Source organism: Ochlerotatus camptorhynchus, unplaced genomic scaffold (genome assembly GCF_037179485.1).
Source record: "Ochlerotatus camptorhynchus isolate MF236.1 unplaced genomic scaffold, CSIRO-AGI_Acam_v1.1 ptg000303l, whole genome shotgun sequence".
NCBI classification, from domain to species: domain Eukaryota; kingdom Metazoa; phylum Arthropoda; class Insecta; order Diptera; family Culicidae; genus Ochlerotatus; species Ochlerotatus camptorhynchus.
Genome location: NW_027040791.1, coordinates 1,025,606 through 1,046,860, shown reverse-complemented (window position 1 = coordinate 1,046,860; position 21,255 = coordinate 1,025,606). Strand labels below are relative to the sequence as shown.

The following is a 21,255-nucleotide window of genomic DNA, read 5'->3' as shown; positions in this document are numbered from 1 at the left end:
TTCTTTTTTTTTTTTTCGAAAAACAAGAGTGATTATTTTTCCTTTGAGTTGCGTCTGGAGTGTTCCTGAGTTCCAGAAATTGAGCGCCGGAATTGCAGTGAAATGAAAACACAAACAAGTGTTATGTTTTGGTGAATCTCGTGAATGGTGTCTGATGCTACCGAGCACCTATAACGGAAAAGGGCAAATGTTACAAGACATTTTTAAACAAGCTGATAATAAACAGTGATACGCCAGGTTTAATCTTTTAATGCTGCGTTCGTTTCCGAATGTGAATAAGCCTCCGTTGTGCTGGACAGTACCAAAGTCTAGTCAGTTTCAAGTGTGAAATCAATCAAGTTAGTTGAAAGTGAGTGGCGCCATGGAGGTACAATCGTAATAATTGCAACTTACATCTATGGAAAATGGTTTGAAGTGGAGTTTGTGAAAATTTCATAATCAGTGTAGTCAAACCAACTATCTTCAGCAATAACAAGCTCAAAATGTCCCAAACAAAAAATTATGAAGTCCTTGAAATCGTCCCCAAGAAGCAGATCTTCAAAGTGTACCTCCGGTGCCTGGTTGCAAACTTGATAGTGCTTCTGAAATGGCTGTTTGAGTGCATAAAGGGCCGTGTGAACAAGACCACCATCATGCGGAGAGCAATCGAGCAGGTCCAGTTTCCAAACATGCAGCCAAATTTCATGACCGAAACCAAGATGGGGCGGCATTCGTACGTGAAGCTTGAGGTAAATAAACATGTGATTAACAGCATAGTCAGTGCCAGTATGGTGTGATCGACTGATAATGATGAACGATTTCAAACACGTTGAAGGTCCCAATTTGATTCAAGTGCTTGAGGTGAAGGATGTGGGCTTGGTCATGGTAATGTGTGATTCACCGTTGGTGTTGAAGATGACAGATTTTAGAACATTCTTTATGGTCATTCCTTAATTGAGGTTGACGGCCATTAGTGCGTCATTTGATCTCCTTTTTGCTTCCATAATAATTATATTCGCATAATAGGTCAAGCGGTAGTGTTGTCAAGGTTGTCAGAGGTTACTGCACTATTTATTTTGTGTAGATAGTAGATTGGAGATTTTTCTTATATATACGTATTCTCTTTCTATATATAATACGTATATTTTCTAAGAAATGTCCGCCTTCTATGGGGATTTTCTTTGCATAACGCACAAATAGATGAATTGGCAAGTGAATTATTTGCCAAACCGTCCTTATATATATATCGAAGTAAAACAGCAAAAAATGTTATCTTCCATTTAATTCCACTTAATTAATTTTGGTATACGTATTTCGACTACAATGTGCAGTCTTTATCAGTATCATTCCCACTAAAGAACTTATGAAAATATAACCTCTTAAGTACTCATCCCCTAAAAAATATTATAAAAAAATTGTCAAGATCTCAGGTATAAAAATGAAACTACAACGTATAGAATCGAAACCTACTTAACTAATAAAAATCGATTCTGAAACAACATTTGGAGCGAGATAATTCAATGGGATGTTTCACTTATATTCATTAGGGTAGTCCTTTGAATACAGTATACAGTAGAAAAAGTGCACCAGTTATTCTGTCGTGCAAAAGCAATACAATTTTCACTAATTCAGTGCATTAAAAAAATCGATTTTAAATCTCGTTTTTGCAGCAAAAAATTAAATTCGATTGTTCCTGAAATCTTCTTGTATGAGAATGTAAATGTGTGGTGCAAATTTGCCTTCTTACAATGCGGTTGAATGCAGAGACGAATGCCCAAAGTGGGTAAAGTCTCTTTAAACTATTTTTTTTAATAGTAATGCCTGAACATTTTTTGGATTTTGGTGCTTATGTCACATTGCACAGAGGTCCAGAATGGGAATTTAACAGGAAAGATGAAATTAGAGCCTTAAATTGAAACATTAGAATAAAGTGTCTTGTATAAAGTTACTTTTTAACTTTTAAGTCCATGTTTTTTTAATACTAGGGTGGTTTAATAATTGAAATAAATTGTTTAACATTTTTATTTGCAGAAATAAAGGTATACACACAGAGTTTAGATTACCGAAGTCGGTAAAATTTTACTGGGTTTTTCAACAGTTGAGTTTTCAGTAGTCAACCCAGTAGTTTTTACTTTTACTGAAAACTCCGTAAATTGCAGAATCTCTGAACTGTCAAAAATTACCGTTTAACTCTATAAATGAATTGCTGACTTTTCAGTAATTTATTTGTTTATATTTTTATTGCTGAGTTTTTCTGTATTTTTATTTTAGTTTTTTGATGAATAAGTCAGTGAATTCATCAATTAGGTTTCATACGAAGGGGAGGATTAAAATGGTTCATTTTTTTATGATTTTTATTAGGAGACTGAGTTTCAAATTTACCGCTTCCTGGTGATTCAGCCGGTTGGTTGGTTGGTGGCTCTCTTGGTGTGCCGGATTGCATGTCCATGCTGCCTGGAGCTTAAAGTCAATGTCAGTGAATGTTTTTCCTTCAAAATCATTGAAACATCTGGAAGTCGATGCAGGAGTGCATAAACTGCCGTATTACGTGGTAGTTTCTGCACTCCTGCGTTGGCTTTCAGACGCTTCACTAATTTTCACAAAGGTTTTCTATTATCACACAGCGAATTCCGAGGTCAAATGCGCGAAGTTAAACGGAGCAGGATGATGCAAGCAAATTCACTTACTGGTGAGATCAGCAATTTTGAATTTCATTTGATGACTTTTCAGTAAAACATAATGAATACTGAAAACTCGGTACTCTATTTTAATGAGTTTTAGTCATTAACCGTAAATATGTTATTTTACGGAAAATTCCGTACTTGTTATAACCGTATTCAGTAGTTTGTCGCAAAAGCTACTGAACATCAGTAGTTTCATTGAGAATAGCTGTATGTTCGGTATTTTTTATGATTTACAGTTCGAAAACTGTAACCGAACAGGGAAGCCGTGATTAAGTGTGTACACTATTGAGCAAAGTTGTAGCTCAGCTAATTTCAATTCATCAAATTGGCTTTTTCATATTTAAACATATAATTGAGTATACCTTACTTATAAAAAAATACAAACGTTTAGAACAAAACATGTGTCTCATAAAGCTTCAAAAGTCTGTCTAAAAATAGTTTTTAGAGATAAAGATTCACGCAAAATATAGTTTTCAGCAAACCACATATTTAAAAAAAAAGACATAAAAAATGTTCTAATACTTTGGTTTTAATATTTAGATAGTTGGTGCCTTTGGTGAAGTTTTTGTGCTTAAAACACCCCTTCTTTTAGTTCTTGTCAACCTTAGGATGGTTCTCAAATAAATTGATATTGCGAATTTCCAGCTGCAAACCGGTTTGACATGACTGTTTTCGATTTGAATGAAACATTACTCATATGTTTGCTGCTACCAATGGTTGCATTTTTCATTTAAATATTTTTTTTTCACAGTAACTTTTTAAAAGAGCGTATTAAAAAAAATTATATTAAAAAAATCATAACACGAAAACTATTAATTAGATCAAGATGATATCTGAAAAGAAGTTGTAGGTAGTTAAATTATCTTTAACTAAAAAATAAATTGAAATAAACTTAGTAAATTAATATTAAAAAACGTAAACGTTGATTATCTCAATACACCCCCCCCCCCGGTTATATCACAATATTCGGAACTTGGTAAAAAGTGTAGGCTGCTAACTCGCTTAAAAACAAAACTTTATATTTTTTAATTTTTTGTTAAAGTTTATGAAAATGCATTATTAGTAAAATAAAAGTAAAATAAAAATTTATTTGAGTTTTGCGCATAATTTTCAATAAATTTTTAAATAATAAACTTTTCCTAAGTCCAGCCGTTCTCAAGTTAATGCGATTTTATAATAAAAGTATGTAATAGATAATGACGTATCGTAACAATTCATGCACGTTCGAAAATGGCAAAAGTCTGTTCTAGATTGTAAATGTCAAAGAAGTTGTTTCGTAAAAATAGTGCGATCACACAATATTCGATCTTTTTTTCAGGCTGTTTAACACGAGGGGGCGACTCTATCTACGAAGCAGGTAAAATTGTGTTTTGCTGTGCTTTGCTACGCACACACTGAGTAGATAGAAAAAAGATTGATGACGATTCTGAAGTTTTACTGCAAAAATATTATGCGCGATGCAAGTAGATGCGAGAAATGAAAGAAGATTTTTCGAAGATTGATTCGCTAGTAAGAGATTTGTTGAGCATCTAGAGAGATGTGTCGCCCCCCTCGGTTTAACATTAGATTAACATTTTCGTGAATCGTACATACACAAACACAAGTTTACAATTTTTTGGCCGTAGGGCTGCAAATGAGCTAAAGCAAGTCGTAAAATGCAAGTATGATTCTTTGAGCGACATTGTTAGTAGACGTTTTTGTATTACTTGACTTACACCACCCGTCACTACAGACACATAATCCCTTTGGTCCGGCATAACTCTGCTTATATCGTCATCTTCAAATCTTGAAATTTCAAGTCATCTTTTTTCGTCATCTTGAAATTCTCACAACTGTATCTACTAACTCTGCTCTCAGTCCATGTCCTGCTTTGGTACGAGAAGAAAATGAGAATTACTTTTAATTTTTCCTTGATGGTGTTTAAAAATTGTATAAATCTTACCTGTGCTACAGTATAGCTTACTTACCTTACCTAACCAATCATGCTAAGGCCACTCTACTCGATCCATGGCCACAGTTCGCCAGCCTCGTAGTCTGCGAAGGGTCCGCAGGTCACCTTATACTTGGTCGATCCACCTTGCCCGATGCGTGCCTCTTCTTCTTGTTCCTGTTGGGTCGCTTTCTAGAACCATTTTCACTGGATCGTCGTGCGGCATTCTTACGACGTGCACAGCCCACCGTAGTCGCCCAATTTTTCCAATGTGGACGATTGATGGTTTTCCCAGCAGCTGGTGCAATTCGTGGTTCTTTCGCCTCCTCCACGTTCCGTTGTCCATCTGTACTCCACCGTAGATGGTACGCAACACCTTCCGTTCGAAAACACCAAGGGTGCGTTGCTCCTCCATGAGCATAGTCCAGGTCTCGTGGCCGTAGAGGACCACCGGTCTAACCAGCGTCTTGTAGACAGTCAACTTCGTGCGGCGACATATTTTATTCGACCGGAGCGTCCTCCGGAGTCCAAAGTAGACGCGATTCCCTGCCATAATGCGTCTTTGAATATCTCTGCTGGCATCATTTTCGGCGGTCACCAGTGAGCCCAAATACACGAACTCATCGACCACTTCGATTTCGTCACCGTCAATCTGAAATCGGAGTGGGAGGATAGCATTGTCTTCTCTAGAACCTCTTCCTTTCATGTATTTTGTCTTTGATGCGTTGATGGCAAGTCCAATCCGCCTAGCTTCAGCCTTCAGTCAAAGTTCCGTGCCATAATGTCAATGTCATCGGTGAAGCCAAAGAGCTGGATGGACTTCCTGAATATCGTGCCACTCGTGGCTATCCCAGCTCTTCTGATCACACCTTCTAACGCGATGTTGAACAGCAGACACGCAAGTCCATCACCTTGCCGTAACCCCCTTCGAAATTCAAAGGGACTCAAGAGGTTCCCCGATACTCGAACAACGCACATCACTCGATCCATCGTCGCGTTGACCAATCGCATCAGTTTATCCGGAAATCCGTACTCGTGCATAAACTGCCATACACAGCAAAAAAAAAATGTAATATCGATCAATGTAATTCAAGCTGATGTATAAAATAATGATGTAATAGCAAAAAGCAGATACAATATTACATCAATGGATGTAATTTTCTTCGCAAAATCGATGTACATCGTACAACGTTATATTACACAACCGATGGATTGACCTGGTTGCAGCAGTTTGGATGTAATATTCAACAACTTTTTTTTCTGTGTAGCTGATCTCGATCGATTGTGTCGTATGCGGATTTGAAATCGATGAACAAATGATGTGTGGGCACGTTGTATTCGCGGCATTTCTGCAGAACTTGCCGAATCGCGAAAATTTGGTCCGTGGTAGCGCGGGCACCCATGAATCCCGCCTGGTATTGCCCCACGAACTCTCTTGCAAATGGTGACAGGCGGCGGCGGCATAGAATTTGTGAGAGTACCTTGTAGGTGGCGCTCAGCAGTGTGATCGCGCGGTAGTTGCAGCAATCCAACAGCCCTTTTTGTAGATTGTGCATACGACACCTTCCATCCACTCCTCCGGTAATATCTCCTCCTCCCAAATCTTGTCAATTACCCAGTGCAGCGCTCTAGCCAGTGCTTCACCACCGTATTTTAATAGCTCACTTGGTAGTTGATCTACACCAATTGTTTTGTTGTTCTTCAGCCGACCGATCTCCTCCTCAACTTCTTGAAGATGTCGTCTTCTGCGCGTGCTCCAAGGTCTGTTGCCGTGCCACCTTCGTTTTCTGCTGCTTCACCGTTGAGGTGCTCGTCATAGTACTGCTTCCACGTCTCAATAACCTCACACTCGTTCGTGAGAAGGTTACCGTCCAAGTCCTTGCATATGTCGGCTTGCGGCACGTAGCCTTTGCGCGAACTATTTAGCTTCTCATAGAACTTTCGTGTGTCGTGTACGCGGTACAGATTTTCCATCACCTTGCGATCTCGGTCTTCCTGCTGACGCTTCTTCCTTCGGAAAACCGAGTTTTGTCTGTTCCGCGCTTGTCTGTATCGCTCCACATTCAATCTCGTGCGGTGTTGCAGCATTCTCGCCCGTGCTGCATTCTTCTCCTCTACTTACAGTTTGCATTCACCGTCAAACCAGTCATTTCTTCGGTCCGGGATTTCAGTACCTAGTGCTGCTGCAGCAGCACTACCTATGGTGGAACGGATTTCCCTCCAGCCATCTTCAATAGAAGCTGCGCCAAGCTGCTCTTCCTTGGATAGTGCAACTTCCAGCTGCTGCGCGTAGTCCTGGGCAACTCCCTCGTCCCGTAGTTGCTCAATGTTGGGTCGCGGCGTTCGACTTCGACGTGTGTTATGTACTGTCGAGAGTTTTGAGCGCATGCATACTGCAACTAGGTAGTGGTCCGAATCTATGTTCGCACTGCGGTACGTGTGGACGTTGATAATGTCGGAGAAGAATTTCCCGTCGATTAGATCGTGATCGATTTGGTTTTCTGTGTGTTGGTCAGGTGATCTCCAGGTGGCTTTGTGGATATCCTTGCGGGGGAAAAAGGTACTTCGAACTACCATACCCCGAGACTTGCCCCGAGAGGCTGCAAAGTTCACGCATCGTTGGCCGTTGTCGTTCGATACGGCATGCAGACTGTTTGGCCCGATTGCCGGTCTATACATTGCCTCCCGTCTTACCTGAGCGTTCATGTCGCCGAAGACAATTTTGACGTCCTGTTGCAAACAGCCGTCGTACACCTGCTCCAGCTGCGCATAGAACGCTTCTTTCTCGTCGTCGGGTCTCCCTTCGTGTGGGTAGTGCACGTTGATGATACTGTAGTTGAAGAAACGGCCCCTAATCCTCAACTTGCACATCCTCGCGTTGATCGGCTGCCAACCAATAACGCGTTGGCGCATCTTACCCAGCACTACAAAGCTGGTTCCCAGCTCGTTAGTGGTGCCACAGCTCTGGTAGAAAGTAGCCGTTCGATGCCCGCTTTTCCATACCTTTTGTCCCGTCCAGCAAAGTTCCTGCAGTGCTACGACTTCGAAGTTGCGTGGTTGAAGTTCGTCATAGATTAACCTATCGCAGCCCGGGAAGCCAAGCGATTTCCAGTTCCATGTTCCGAGTTTCCAATCGTAGTCCTTATTTCGTCGCGGAGGTCTGTGCCGATTGTTTCGATCCGTATTTCTTTCTTCAGTATTTGCAACTTTGTTTTTTTTTTCAGGGCGGCTTGTTGGACCTGCCCCAACCCCCTGTCTCGCCGGGGGACCATCGTGCACAGCTCTGTTTAGAGTTCCACGCTGGCACTAGGACGGTGATTAGCCGCTCCTAACATGGAGAACAGACGCCGTTTTGAGCCGCACCTCCATGGTGAACAGACGCTCAGGTTTGGTGAAGCATTTCCTCTATCACCGTACTATCATAGAGGTAACTCTAAGACCAGAGGGTCCCGAAATAACGTGCTCAACTTTTTGGCTCAGCTCTGGTACTCTCTTCGGTCCCAAGCTAATCTATTCACCCCTCGAAACATAGGAAAAACAAATAACCCCTCATTTTATCTGTCAAACTTTCATAGCAAATCAAAACAAACATTGCGTAGTACTAGAATTTCGACTAGAATGGGATACGTTAATCGTTTGCTTGGGACCAATAGGCTAGTCAAGTAGTGAGCCAATTTAAAATCGTTAGTTTCGTATTGATTGTTGGTACTATGGTTACCGCGCCAGTGTTCGCGTCGCACCTCTTCACTTTGCTTTTGTCGGACTGGCAACATTTCCCAGGCTACCGCACCCAGCTGTGTCCATGTTTCAGCTGGTAGTCTTTTGTTATCATATGACTCGAGGAGGCGTGAAGTAGGAACTAACTTGTGAGAACCAGGGCTAGGTATTCCGCTCCTTCCAGGTTGTCAACTCACCATTTTGTAGCTACAGTATATCCAACCGGTGAACACTCGTGTTTATTTCAGTTACCATGGAGACGTAATTTGTGATTAGCCCCGGTCCCTTTCAAATTGTATCATTATTTATGAACGGCCTTATATTTGAAATGACGTTTCACATTCATCTAGTGATGTCCGATTTTCATTCGAATAATCGTTTAATCGATTAACGAACCGAAAAGTAAACTATTTATAATCGGTTAGATCATGCCGATATAAGCATTAACATCTCCACAGGATCATCACCGATCGTTTCAAACATGTGCTGCACTCTCATTGGTGGAAAAATGGCAGCACAGCGAACAAAAAATAATCGATTAGTTGTTAATCGAGTAATTAAAAAATGGGACATCTCTGATTTTGGTGTGATTGTTTTGATAAAAATGAGCGCAAAATTTCATCTCTTCCGAGGGGGCAGCAAAACCACAAAATTACCTTGAATACGGGGGGTTCTCATTGGATGAAAGGGACCGTGAAAGAAGACACTAAAATAGAAAGTTTTTCTTCCGACAGTTTCATCTTAGTATTCATCTTTGGTATATCTGTTGACACCGAATTCATCCACACGCAGAAAAAAATATTTTAAACGTAATAATATTTGACGTAAAATCAATAAGAATTTCATTTTGTTTTGGCTGCAAAAAGAAATTATTATTGTTTCAACAATCCAGTATTTTTGTTTCTAAAAACCCATGGATTGTTAAATCAAAAAGAAAATCTGTTAGAATTTACAAGAGCTTTCATGGTTTTGACGTAAGCTGTCAAATTTGGCAGCTGGGTCAACAACAAAAATATGTTTGTTTTTAAAAGAGATTTCTGGTTGATTCAATCATATTTATTTTATAAACTCTAACAATTCACGCAGTAGAAATAAAAATATGTTTATTGATGCAAAAATAATCTGGCAATTTTTTTTATGTTTCGTTTTCTTTTTGAAACAAAATTGCAGAAATTGCAATTGAATTTCTGAGGCATAGAATAAAAGCCCCCGGTTCATGAGTTGGGTCGATATGTAGGGTCCAGATGTGGGAGCTGCCTTCCTGGCGTCGGGAGCATTGGTACTCGTCAGTACGGAAAACATGATCGACGGAAAAAAATCAAGGAAAAAAAAACAGAAATATTGATTATATTTATCAACTGCAGCTCGAATTGCAGCATACTTACTTACCTCAAGTCTCAAGATTTTCGAAAAATTCACACTTATTTCCCGAAATTCACAATTAAAAACAATACTTACGAGGAACGCGGAAGGGCGGAAGTATTGTTATTGTTTACATTTTTGTCCGGGTGAAAACGAGGGAATCGTTGGTAGCTATTTTTGCTTTCATTCTGCTGAACACAGCAAATAAATGCTAAATTAAAATTAACTATTGTTGGCTTAATAATAGAATATTGTTATTTTTACAATAGTTACAATTGAAAAGTGGCTGATTAAAACAAAAAGAATCCTATTTTGAATTTATATGAATAAGTATTATTGAAACAACAAAATGCAATATAATTTCAACCGGAATTGTTTGCTTAAATACAATTAGTTTTTTTTTTGGTTCAATGCAAACAATTTTCTGTCCGTGCATGATTATTTGTACAGAACAAGATTTGGGGGCCTCCCTTAGCTCAGTCGGTAAACGCGCAGCTACAAAGCAAGACCATGCTGGAGGTGGCTGGGTTCAATTCCCGGTCCGGTCTAGGAATTTTTCGGGTTGGAAAATTTCTCGACTTCCCTGGGCATAGAAGTATGATTGGACTTGTCACACAATTATACCAATGCAAAAATGGTACAAGCATCGAAAGCTCTCAATTAATAACTGTGGAAGTGCATCTAGAACACTAAGTTGAGAGCACGCAATAAGCTAATATGCGATATGCAATAAGCTTGAAATGCAAAGAAGAAGAAGAAGAAGATTTGGGTAATACGGATAATACTTGTATCTTTTCTTCTCGAGTGTATTCCGGATCCGCGTATTTTTCCTTTAGTTGGCTCATCACTTGATCGTAATCCTAAGCCTTGGAGTTGAGGATTCCTTGGTCATCATCTTCCGAAAGGTCGAATATGTTGTTGACCATAACACGCACTGATCAGTCTCTTTGTCGTAATCGGTGATACATGGATACCCATGATGCCTTGGTTGAATGTCTCAATATTTTGGAACAAACTGATTCTATTGACAACAGAATCTGCTGAAGCCAGAGACCTTGCCGATGGGATGATATTCACAAGGGATTCACCCTCGATATCTACGGGTGCTATTGAGCGTACACCACTGGTAGAACGTTGTTCCACATATTGCTGCATTCCTTCATTCGAAGGCGTTTTGTTTGATGACAAACGATACACTTGAAGACGGCATCTACTATAAATATTTAAACTATCCAGAGGTATTTTACAACCAAAACATGTTTTTTCTATAACTCCGTCAGACAAGTTTCTTGTTTTTGAACAAAATTTTTTTTTATTTAGGTAGAGGTTTACAACACTTGAAACTGTTATCCATGGTCAAAAAATAACTTGCTTTTTAACTTGAAACGCTAAGAGAGATGAACTGAATGGAACAGGTGAAGGACTTCCCAATATATATATTTAGCAGAATAATTACAATGTTGACATTATACCTATCTTTATTAGGTACAATTGATTATAGCAAACTTTTTAAAGTGTGAGTGTAAGAAACCTCCACGGGTTGCCTTTTTTAAGTAGTTGTAATATCGCGGGATACCTGACGCGGTCTTCTTATTTTTTAGACGTTGGACTTTAGTGTTGGTCAGATTGTGCTAGGAGATCTCTATGGGATGAGCTACTTAGGTACAATATGGTAAACATCAGATAAGTACCTAGATAATTTATCTCAAATACAGGTTAAATGTAATATTAGTTAACCTGTTTTTTGTCTCTGTTATGAGATACACTAGTCTACCCAGGTAGAGGACTGAAAAAAGGCACGTTATGGGGTTTGTTGATTATTTAGGTATATTTGAGAGTATTTACTTATAAACTTGTTTCTCTTCCACTGCATCTAAAAAAAACGGGTAAGCATGACAGATACCATATCAAGAGTCACATGTGAAAAGGGGCATACAAGCTTTTTGTAAACAATCATTTATAGGCCCTTTTCTCACTAACCGAGGGTCGCCCACGCAAACCAACAACATCATCGGGAAGGGGAAAGTTTCCTCTAACGGTTGGTGTTGATGGTTTGCGTTGGTGTCATATCAGTGGCGAGAAACTGTGCAACTGACGAAAAGGGCATAAGAAGGTTGGTTTACAAAAAACTTTGTATGCCCTTTTCACATGTTGTTCGTGATATGTGAGAATGAATTATTTGTTTTTAATTTAAAATCATGGAAAAAAATATCTCGGTGCTGGACATCACGATTAACATTTGAAAATGATATAAAATGTTTAAAATTATTATTACTATTGTCGTGCTTAATATGTTAAATTCTCATTTGGTGACCGTCGAATCGCGCCGCTCTTAAGCGCGATGCAACCCCGCCCATAAGGATTCTATACAGGTGTGTAGATAGTTTTTTTTATGGCAGCGGCTTGAGGAGCGAATCCTGGATAATGAGCCGCTGTGTGTTAAATCAATGGGCGCAGTCGTACGGCCATAAACAGAGAGCAGATGGTATAATCCCATTTTGAGAAATTATCCTGCCACACACAATATTATTATTAATTTGCATTTACTTGAGGACGACTGGACTTAGGAAAAAAGTTATTATGTGTTTGAAATGTAACAATGTTTATTGAAAATTAGGCGCAAAACTCAAATAAATTCAATCCTTTAAATTTATCGAACCTGTTAACGGAATCCCTTTTAAAGAGCTTTGAGCAGGTTGGTTTATTTCCTTTAAAGTCCGTTATAATTGCTTATCTTTTGACAGATACGCGTATTTCGTCTACTACTTGCAGACTTCATCAGTGCCAAGTACTCAACACTACCTAAATTCAGTTTTTTTTTTTTTTTTTTTTTTCCTTTGATTTGTTTTCCGTCGATCTTGTTTTCCGTGCTGAGCACCAATGCTACCGACGCCAGAGAGGCAGCTCCCACACCTGGACCCTACCTACCTATCGACCCATCAACTCATGAACCGGGGACCAACGGCTTTACTTCCCTTCCGAAGGAAGGTGTGATCAGAGATGTTATGCCTCAGAACATCCCGGCGGCGCCGACTGGGATTGAACCCAGGCCTGCTGGGGTGAGAGGTAATCACGCTTACCACTACACCACCGGCGCCGCTAAATTCAGTTTCCAACAGTCTCCACAGAAATCTGTAAAATAATCTTAGTGTGTACAACGTGTGGAATCGGAAGCTACCTAACTAATAATAACCAAAGATTTAAGTAAAGTAATGGAGAAAAATTTATACAACTCTCTAATAAGGAAAATCCCCAAAGGCATAATAATGAAGTAAATCGATTCTTTACAAAAATGACTTTTTCAACCTCAGTCACTTTAACGCTCTTGGGTCATTCGTGACTTGTCTGGGGTTCAGATTTGAACCCGTGACTTTGTCGTGAGAAGTATGGATGCTAACTACTACGCCGGGGTAGCCCCCACAAATGAAAGGTAATTAAAAATAATGTGTACTTTCCCGTGCTTTTCTTACGGGAAAAGTAAAGTAAACGCTTTTTTTCATACGACCTATTGGAGAAAAAAAACATTGATATTTTATTTTTCTTGATTTGTTTTCCGTCTATCTTGTTTTCCGTGCTGAGCACCAATGCTACCGAGGCCAGGGAAGCAGCTCCCACACCTAGACCCTACCTATCGACCGATCAACTCATGAACCGAGGACCAACCTTTACTTCCCTTCCGAAGGAAAGCGTGATCAGAGATGTTATGCCTCAGACCATCCTGGCGGCGCCGACTGGGATTGAACCCAGGCCTGCTGGGGTGAGAGGTAATCACGCTCACCACTACAGCACCGGCACCGCTATAAAAAAAAATTTATTGTTTTTGTGTGTTTTATGCTTTTCATGGTTTGTAGACAGAGCGCATATTTTTTGATATATTTCCATGAGAATTTAGGCTTTTTCACACAACATATAAAAAAAATTATCGATGTTTTTTTTCGTTTTTGAGTTATATTTTTTAGGTTATCAAGTTTTCGGTTTTCGCTCAATACTCCTATGTGACAAGACTACCATGTGTCGTGACCATCTTACAGTCACTATAAATCAATGGAGACGCATGGTAACCCCCCCCCCATTTTTCGATCTGGTTGAACAACGATTAAAACAATGGACGAGTAAATCTCAGCTTTTATTCATTAAATTTGAAATCGTCAAACGTGTAATTTAAAATATCGAAACCTGCTCTAGTTGGTGATGAAAATTACAACAATCTTTAATCTATCAAGGTATTCGCTGCAGAAAACCACGCACCGAGTTAAATTTTTAGGTCAAAACGACTTCTGGATGGTGAGTTTAGTGCCCCTAAAACGCGATGTGGTTTGTAAAATCTAAATCCAATAATTTTTCCACCCCACAGGATATTTTTGGTGGCAAATACCTTCGCTGAGCACGGTGCTCTGTATACGCCATTTGTTTTGCATGTAGCAGTTCTATGGGCAACTTCGTATCACCGTCACTGTTGCTGTGAAGTTTATTTTGATTGCCTCTGAGCCAAAATGTGTTATGGTATATTCAAGTAGTTTGCTCTTCTTGAAATCATGTTCTTATCAGGCAGCTAACGCGAATCATTTGTTCACACCATGACGTGTTATCACTACACTTATTTGAACCTGTGCCGGAATGGGCTATTTGCCCTTGCTGCCATGAACTGCTGTTTGACATCAATCTTGCGACACCGCTTTTTAATGAAGGATTCCGCTAATAAGAGTAAACGTGGTTTTTCGAATGTTATTGAACGCGTTTTGCATGCTGCAATAATGGTTGCAATGATGATCGGACACTCAGAGAAAGAGAATTAAGAGAGCAGTGCCACGCCCAACGACGAATAAAAAATAAAAAAAACTCGACCTTGGCCAATGCCATATCGGATCGCCTGATGGTCGCTATGGGTATATCCTTCGCACACTCTCCAATCCATGTTAGCCACCAACGACGGACTGCGGACTTGTATGCTAGGCATTTGAAGCCTCCCACCGTATGATCATTTCCGTCCTCTTTTTTTGCAGAGCATGCACCTCGCTTGCTTCGTGCAGCCTCTTGCAATGTGACCTTTCTCTCCGCATTTCCTGCACATATCAGATCTGTCAGGGCCATTGCAGTTCCTCGCCCGGTGACCAAATCACATGCACTTGAAGCATCGCTCCAGTTGCTTGGTAACCCGAGGAGTGGCTTTCAGCGAGCACACTGACCACCCAAACTTGACCTTGCCCGTCTCCAACAGCTTGTTCGCTGCAACTGACGAAAGCCGTATCACCACCGTTTGCATGCCGCCATACGCCCTTCTCATCCGGATTTACAACCGGGACGTCTCTCAGATCGCAGTGCACTCTCAACACACTTCTCAGCTCCTCTTCTGTAGTGATATCGTCCAGATCCCTGCACTCGACCACTGTCTCCTGGGATAGGGCTCTTAGGCTCGCCCCTTCGCCAAGAGACTTTTCGACGAGCTCCTTGAAGGCTGAGCTATTGATCGAAGGGCCCTTCTTCAGCTCAAAGAGCATCTCGCTTTTCTCGCCGTACTCTAACGGAACTATCCACCTACACTCTTCTAAAGATCATTCTCTAGCTAATAAATTATCACACTTAAGTTTCATGTTAGCATTTCCAACCAATTCTTTTTTGTTTTTTTCTCCGTTTTTTTCCATTCTGTTGGGTCCCCCCTCCGGGCCGCTATCTCCACTCGTTGTATGTAGTCACCTATCATGATCCCATGGTTATCTATGAAAGAAGGGAGGCCATGCTAGGGTTGACACGGTCCTTCATGGGGGCCGTGTTCAGAACCAGATCAGCGTAAGTCAGGAATGTTACATCTGAGCCTACTACCAACAATCAATACGAAACTAACGATTTTAAATTTGCTCACTACTTGACTAGCCTATTGGTCCCAAGCAAACGATTAACGTACCCCATTCTAGTCGAAATTTTAGTACTACGCAATGTTTGTTTTGATTCGCTATGAAAGTTTGACAGATAAAATGAGGGGTTATTGGTTTTTCCTCTGTTTCGAGGGGTGAATCGATTAGCTTGGGACCGAAGAGAGTATCAGAACTGAGCCAAAAAGTTGAGCACGCTATTTCGGGACCTTCTAGTCTTAGAGTTACCTCTATGCTACTACTCACCAACCACCAATTGGTGACGAGTTTTGAACGTATCCGGAGGCCTGCCAAGGTTTTATCGGGACGGGGACAGCCGCACTATTAGCAACAATCAATTCGAAACTAACGATTTTAAATTGGCTCACTACTTGACTAGCCTACTGGTTCCAAGCAAATCGATTATCGTACCCAATTCTAGTATAAATTCTAGTACTACTCTATGTTTGTTTTGATTAGCTATGAAATTTTGACAGATAAAATGAGGGGTTCGTAGATTTTCCTACGTTTCGAGGGGTGCATAGATTAGCTTGGGACCGAAGATAGTACCAGAGCTGAGCCAAAAAGTTGAGATCGTTGATTCGGGACCTTCTGGTCTTAGAGTTACCTCTATGCTATTAGGCCACTCGCCATTTCAAGAAGGTGTCACCCTTCTTTACTCAGGGAGCAGAATAGCACGACTGTCAGCCCTGTAGCGTGGTATCCAATCCATAGTGCCGTGTCGTGTCCATAATTCCATGCCGTGTCCAGTATGCCGTAATTAGGATCTTACTGGCGTCGATCCTAATGTGCCGTTTGGCACTCCTGCGGGTTGACGAAGCATTTCGCACCTCATTCGCGTGCATTCTCCGGAAGGCAGAACGCCAGCACCAAGAAAAGCAATAAAAAAAAATACTGGCTTCTTGAGAGAGAGGCAAGCACCAAAAACAAGGGAAAAGAAAAATGTAATTAAAATTATCACTCGCGATGCCAAACATTTCTGGACCCGGATAAAAAATCAAACAACGCAGGTAGCGCCAAATCTTCTGATGCTTGCAATTTTGCAAACATGATGAATCATGTTTTCTTTCTAGATTCTAAAACTTCTCGGAAAGCGAGAAAACCACCAATCACACACGTATAACCGTCCGGGAGGCAGAGTGCCAGCGCTAATCCGGCAAATGCAGCCGAAAACTATGAAAGCAAACGCACGCACAAAACAGAGAGCAAACTTTAGACACAACCGTATCCGAAGGGGTTCGAAACTGCACCATGGGAAGTCATTCACATGTTTGCAAAAACTCGGCAATTTAGATCTTGTATTTTTTTTCAAAAAGGCGTTTTTGTAATTTATGGAAATTCAGCAGTTGGGATGGCAAAAAATTGGTAAAATAATATTTTTTACAATTTTCGGAAAAAATATATTTAACAGAACGAATCCAGCAAAAAAAAAAGAAGCAAACAATATTTAAGAAATTTGATGTTTTGAGATCAGGTCTGTTCAGTGTTTTTTTTCCTCTGTTTGGGACATAACACCACTGCGACCAGTAATTTGATCTATTCTAGATAGAGCTGGAATTAGGGCGTAACAGCTTTTGTAAACAATGACTTCCCTCGATGATTTCTCGGAAGTCATGGCTCTCCCTGGCAAATCGACATCACCATCGAGTAGAGGAAGACTTCTCCTACCCGATGGATATGTTGGTTTGTGTAGAAATCAACGAGAGAAGTAATTGTTTACAAAGGCTGTTACGTCCTAATTCCAGCTCTACATTCTTGCCTTCATCGATTCTAATTGAAAGGACCCACTATTTATACCCTTCGGAGTGTTGGAACACCCTCCAAAGGCGAGCCCCTTTGTCAGTCAAAATTGAATTCCCTAGCAACAAATGACCATGCATCAGAACCCTAGTCTTAACCACTTCAAACTAGGGAACAACGAATAGAAGATTAGGAATCACATAGGTGAAGACTAACTCATTTTTTCCTTGTTTAAAGATCATCCTCGGTCTAGGCAACCAGGTCCCTTATCACTATCAACAAGGCATAAAAAGTAACAAGGACTAAGATGTGTTCCTTTGATTACTGAAAAATCTTGTTCCCCTAGTTTGAAGTAGTCAAGACTAGGAATCGATGGTAGATCTTGCATCCCGTAATGTACCACGAAAAGGTGGTTTACCCACATTACGGGGCCTGTACAGTGGTTAGAATCCATGTTTCTCATGCTGAAGGTCCCGGGTTCCAATCGTATTCCTAGACAAGTCATGAAGGGACTGAAAAGGACTCAAGTGACTATAATAAACAACTAATTAGTTGCTCACTACACGGCCGCTGAGAATAACTCAGTGAAAGAGTTACTTTTACTCAGATGAATGATAAATTTCTAAAAACCTCGGTTACCCTGTACTAAGTTAGTCTCAGCGGTCGTGATATGATATGCAACATTCTAACGACTTTTTTTTTGGTACAGAATACTAAGCTCCATTACGTAGAAGCTGGAAACCGTAGCAACTCGACAGTGCTTCTTCTTCATGGCTTCCCCGACAGCTGGCTTGGGTGGCGTTATCAAGTAAGTATTAATAAAAAATTTATTTTGGAAAAAGCGTTAATTCTCCCTTAGATTTCAGAATTGTCTCAATACTTTCACGTGATTGCACTAGATTTGAAGGGATTCAACGACTCCGACAAACCACTGTGGCGCTTTGACTACACTCCGAAAAAAATTTGCGAAGATCTGCGCAAATTTCTGATAGCCATCAGCGCCAAGAGTGTTTCGATCGTAGGTCATGACTTGGGCGCCATCATTGGATGGACCTTTACGCACACCAACCCCGAAATGGTAGACAAGTTTGTCAGCGTTTCAACCCCCCATCCCAACCTCCTGTGGGATAACTTACCTCGAAATTCTCCATTCAACCGAAGATGGTTGGAATTTGTTCAGGTATTGTAGTTTTTCCTATGTTATAATTTCTAGATAGGTACTTAGTTTCTAATAATTATTTTCACCACAGTTGCCATATCTACCGGAAATGGAGATGCAACACAATGCGGAACGTATCCTGAAAAAGTGCTATCCTCACATGCTAAAGGAGAAGATGTACATTTCAGGAACTAATGGATCTGTGATAAACAATCTCATGGAGGCCTACAAGTATACGTTCAGCCAAACAGATGACTGGCGGGGTCCTCTCAACTACTATCGCAATTTCATGTTCTTCCGGATAAAAGACGGTGAAACTCTACAGTGTCCGTGCCTGATCATAACGGGAAATGAGGATCGAATATACAAGTTGGAATCAGTGGTGAAGAGCTCAGACTACTGCGAAAATTTTGTGATCAAAATCATTGAGCAATCTGGTCATGCACCGCACCAGGAAATGTCAACAGAATTCAACAGCACTCTTCTGAAATTTTTAATAGGTTGGTATTCCTGTTATTATCTCGTTGAGTATCCCAGTAAACTGATTAAACTATTTTTCTTCCAGGGAAGCGGATGTTTATGAGATCACCGGAGAATAACACACCGACTCCTGCACGAGGCCTTGTGGGGAGAGTTTTCGGGGGCTTTGGAGCTGTGGCAAACAACACAGTCAAGTTGGGCAACAATCTCAAAGAAGGCTACACATTTGCAACTGCTCTCAACAATGTACCAAACTTTATGTTGAAAAGCTAGGATGTCTGTTCATGTTCAGATAATTGAGTGTGAATCTTGTGTATGACTTATTTTTCTAGATTTTGTGTGGTGTATATTTTATATTTTTTAAATTGTTTTAAATTTTGATTAAAAAAATTAAAGTTGACTTCTCGTTGCTTAACAGTTAGTCGCAATTTTTTTTGTAACTGTATCACTATGTCCTTTGCTGTACATTGAAGTCGTCTCCATTCCGCTCCTGGTCCATGGCTAGTCAACAACCGCTTCGTCGGATATGTGTCAATGTGTCTTCCTTGTTATACTCTGACCGTGTTCACTTCACCAATCGCAGTTCTTCAATTGAATATGATCAGACCATGCAACAAGCAACTCATGGGATTTCCGATCAAGTTCGACCTATTATTATTACACGTATTTTTACTAAAACGTACCAACACGTCAATTGCGCGAAAGATATTTTACAGACGGGTCTCGTTTCAATGGATCTACTGGCTTTGGTGTCTTCAATGATAACGCTACCGCCTTCTGCAAACTTCAGGAACCTTGTTCCATTTTCATAGCTGAGCTGGCAGCACTCAACTTCGCATTGCGGTTGATTTTCAACATGCCAGCAGACCATTACTTCATCTTCTCGGATAGTCTCAGTTCGATTGAGGTTATTCGGACGATGAAACCACGTAGGCACTCATCATATTTCCTTTCAAATGTATGCCGATGAGTGTGCTGGTCGAACATTTTGCCAGCTCTCAACTTATAGTGTTCTAGATGCACTGAAAACAAATTTTACTCAGAGAGTGAATCATTTTCACTCATTTGTATGGAGGAATTTCTAAAAGGGTAGGTTAGTCATGCGACAACTGAATAAAAGTAACTCGCTCTTTGAGTTAGTTTCGTTTTCAGTGTGATTCTTCTTCTTCTTCTTCTTCGTCGCATTTTAAACTTATTGCGTGATCCCAACTTAGTGCTCTAGATGCATTTCCACAGTTATTAATTGAGAGTTGATGCCTGTACTATTTTTGCATTAATATAATTGTGTGGCAAGTACAATTATTGTCGTCCAGGGAAGTAGAGAAATTTTCCAACCTGAAAAATTCCTAGACCGGACCGGGAATCGAACCCAGTTGCCTCCAGCATGGTCTTGCTTTATTGCTGCGCCTTTATCGACTGAGCTAGGGGAGGCTCAGTTTTCAGTGTACACTTTCATAGTTATTAATTGAGAACTTTCTATGCCAATCAATGCATGAATTTGTATTATTGTGTGGCAAGCAGAATGATACACTATTGCTCAGAAAAGTCGAGTACATTTCCAACCCAAAATATGTTCTAAGATCGGGCCAGGAATAGATCTCGGCACCTCCGGCTTGGTAATACCGCGGCTTTACCGACTAGGCTATCTAAGGTCCCTTTATAAAGAGCAGTGCTGTAAATTCTCAAAATCATTTGAACATTTTTGATGAAAATGAGAAAAGTAGCTATTCGCTATCAAAGGGGACCTCCTCCGAATGGGTGATATCAGTTGCTTAGTCATTTGACGAAGGCATGGATCATTCTCATTTGAGAAACGCTATATATCATTCGATTGAGTGTAACCTACACACAAACGGAGCTCTGGTCGACATTCCGGCGAAAAAGCTAAGCCAACCCGACACCAACCTGACTTCTATCAAACCCCAACCCGATGTTGACCCGACATTGACCCGACATAAACCCAAAATTGACCCGACATTAACACGACATTGGGTCGACATCGACCTTAAATTAGCCTTACATTGATCCGACATCGGGTCGACTTGTCTGTTCGGGACAATTTTCCTGGATTTCTTCCATACTCCACTGTCGTATATCAAATGATACTGAGTGACTCAATTGACAGTGACAATGAGCTTCGAATGAGAAAGGGGCTCTTCAAATTATGGTCATGTGAGAATTCGTTTACACAGAATTGATTGAATGGTTGTAGTGGTTCATCTTCAATCGAATGATATGAAAATTTACAGCACTGAAAAGAGGCATCTCGTCAAAATTGGAACAATTCAAGCATTAGGTCCTAAGTAACATTGATCGATTCTCTTCATTGACTTT

The 21,255-nt window shown here is 40.4% G+C and overlaps 1 protein-coding gene across 1 annotated transcript; it reads left to right on the top strand.

The window, feature by feature from the left end:
- Nucleotides 1-39: 39 nt before the first annotated feature.
- On the top strand, nt 40-19,285 carry LOC135707074 (epoxide hydrolase 4-like). The gene is made up of 5 exons (XM_065228815.1): nt 40-728; nt 17,992-18,090; nt 18,142-18,462; nt 18,533-18,941; nt 19,007-19,285. Exons 1-5 carry the CDS (start codon nt 483-485, stop codon nt 19,192-19,194), a joined length of 1,263 nt encoding a protein of 420 aa, XP_065084887.1. The 5' UTR covers nt 40-482; the 3' UTR covers nt 19,195-19,285.
- Nucleotides 19,286-21,255: the final 1,970 nt, after the last annotated feature.

What these genes read in the sequence shown, in the direction of transcription:
- LOC135707074 (XM_065228815.1), top strand. Translation starts at nt 483, where the DNA reads ATGTCCCAAACAAAAAATTATGAAGTCCTTGAAATCGTCCCCAAGAAG. An exon ending in GATGGTTGGAATTTGTTCAG is followed by an intron (nt 18,463 to 18,532) that starts GTATTGTAGTTT and finishes TTTTCACCACAG; the next exon opens with TTGCCATATCTACCGGAAAT. An exon ending in TCTTCTGAAATTTTTAATAG is followed by an intron (nt 18,942 to 19,006) that starts GTTGGTATTCCT and finishes TTTTTCTTCCAG; the next exon opens with GGAAGCGGATGTTTATGAGA.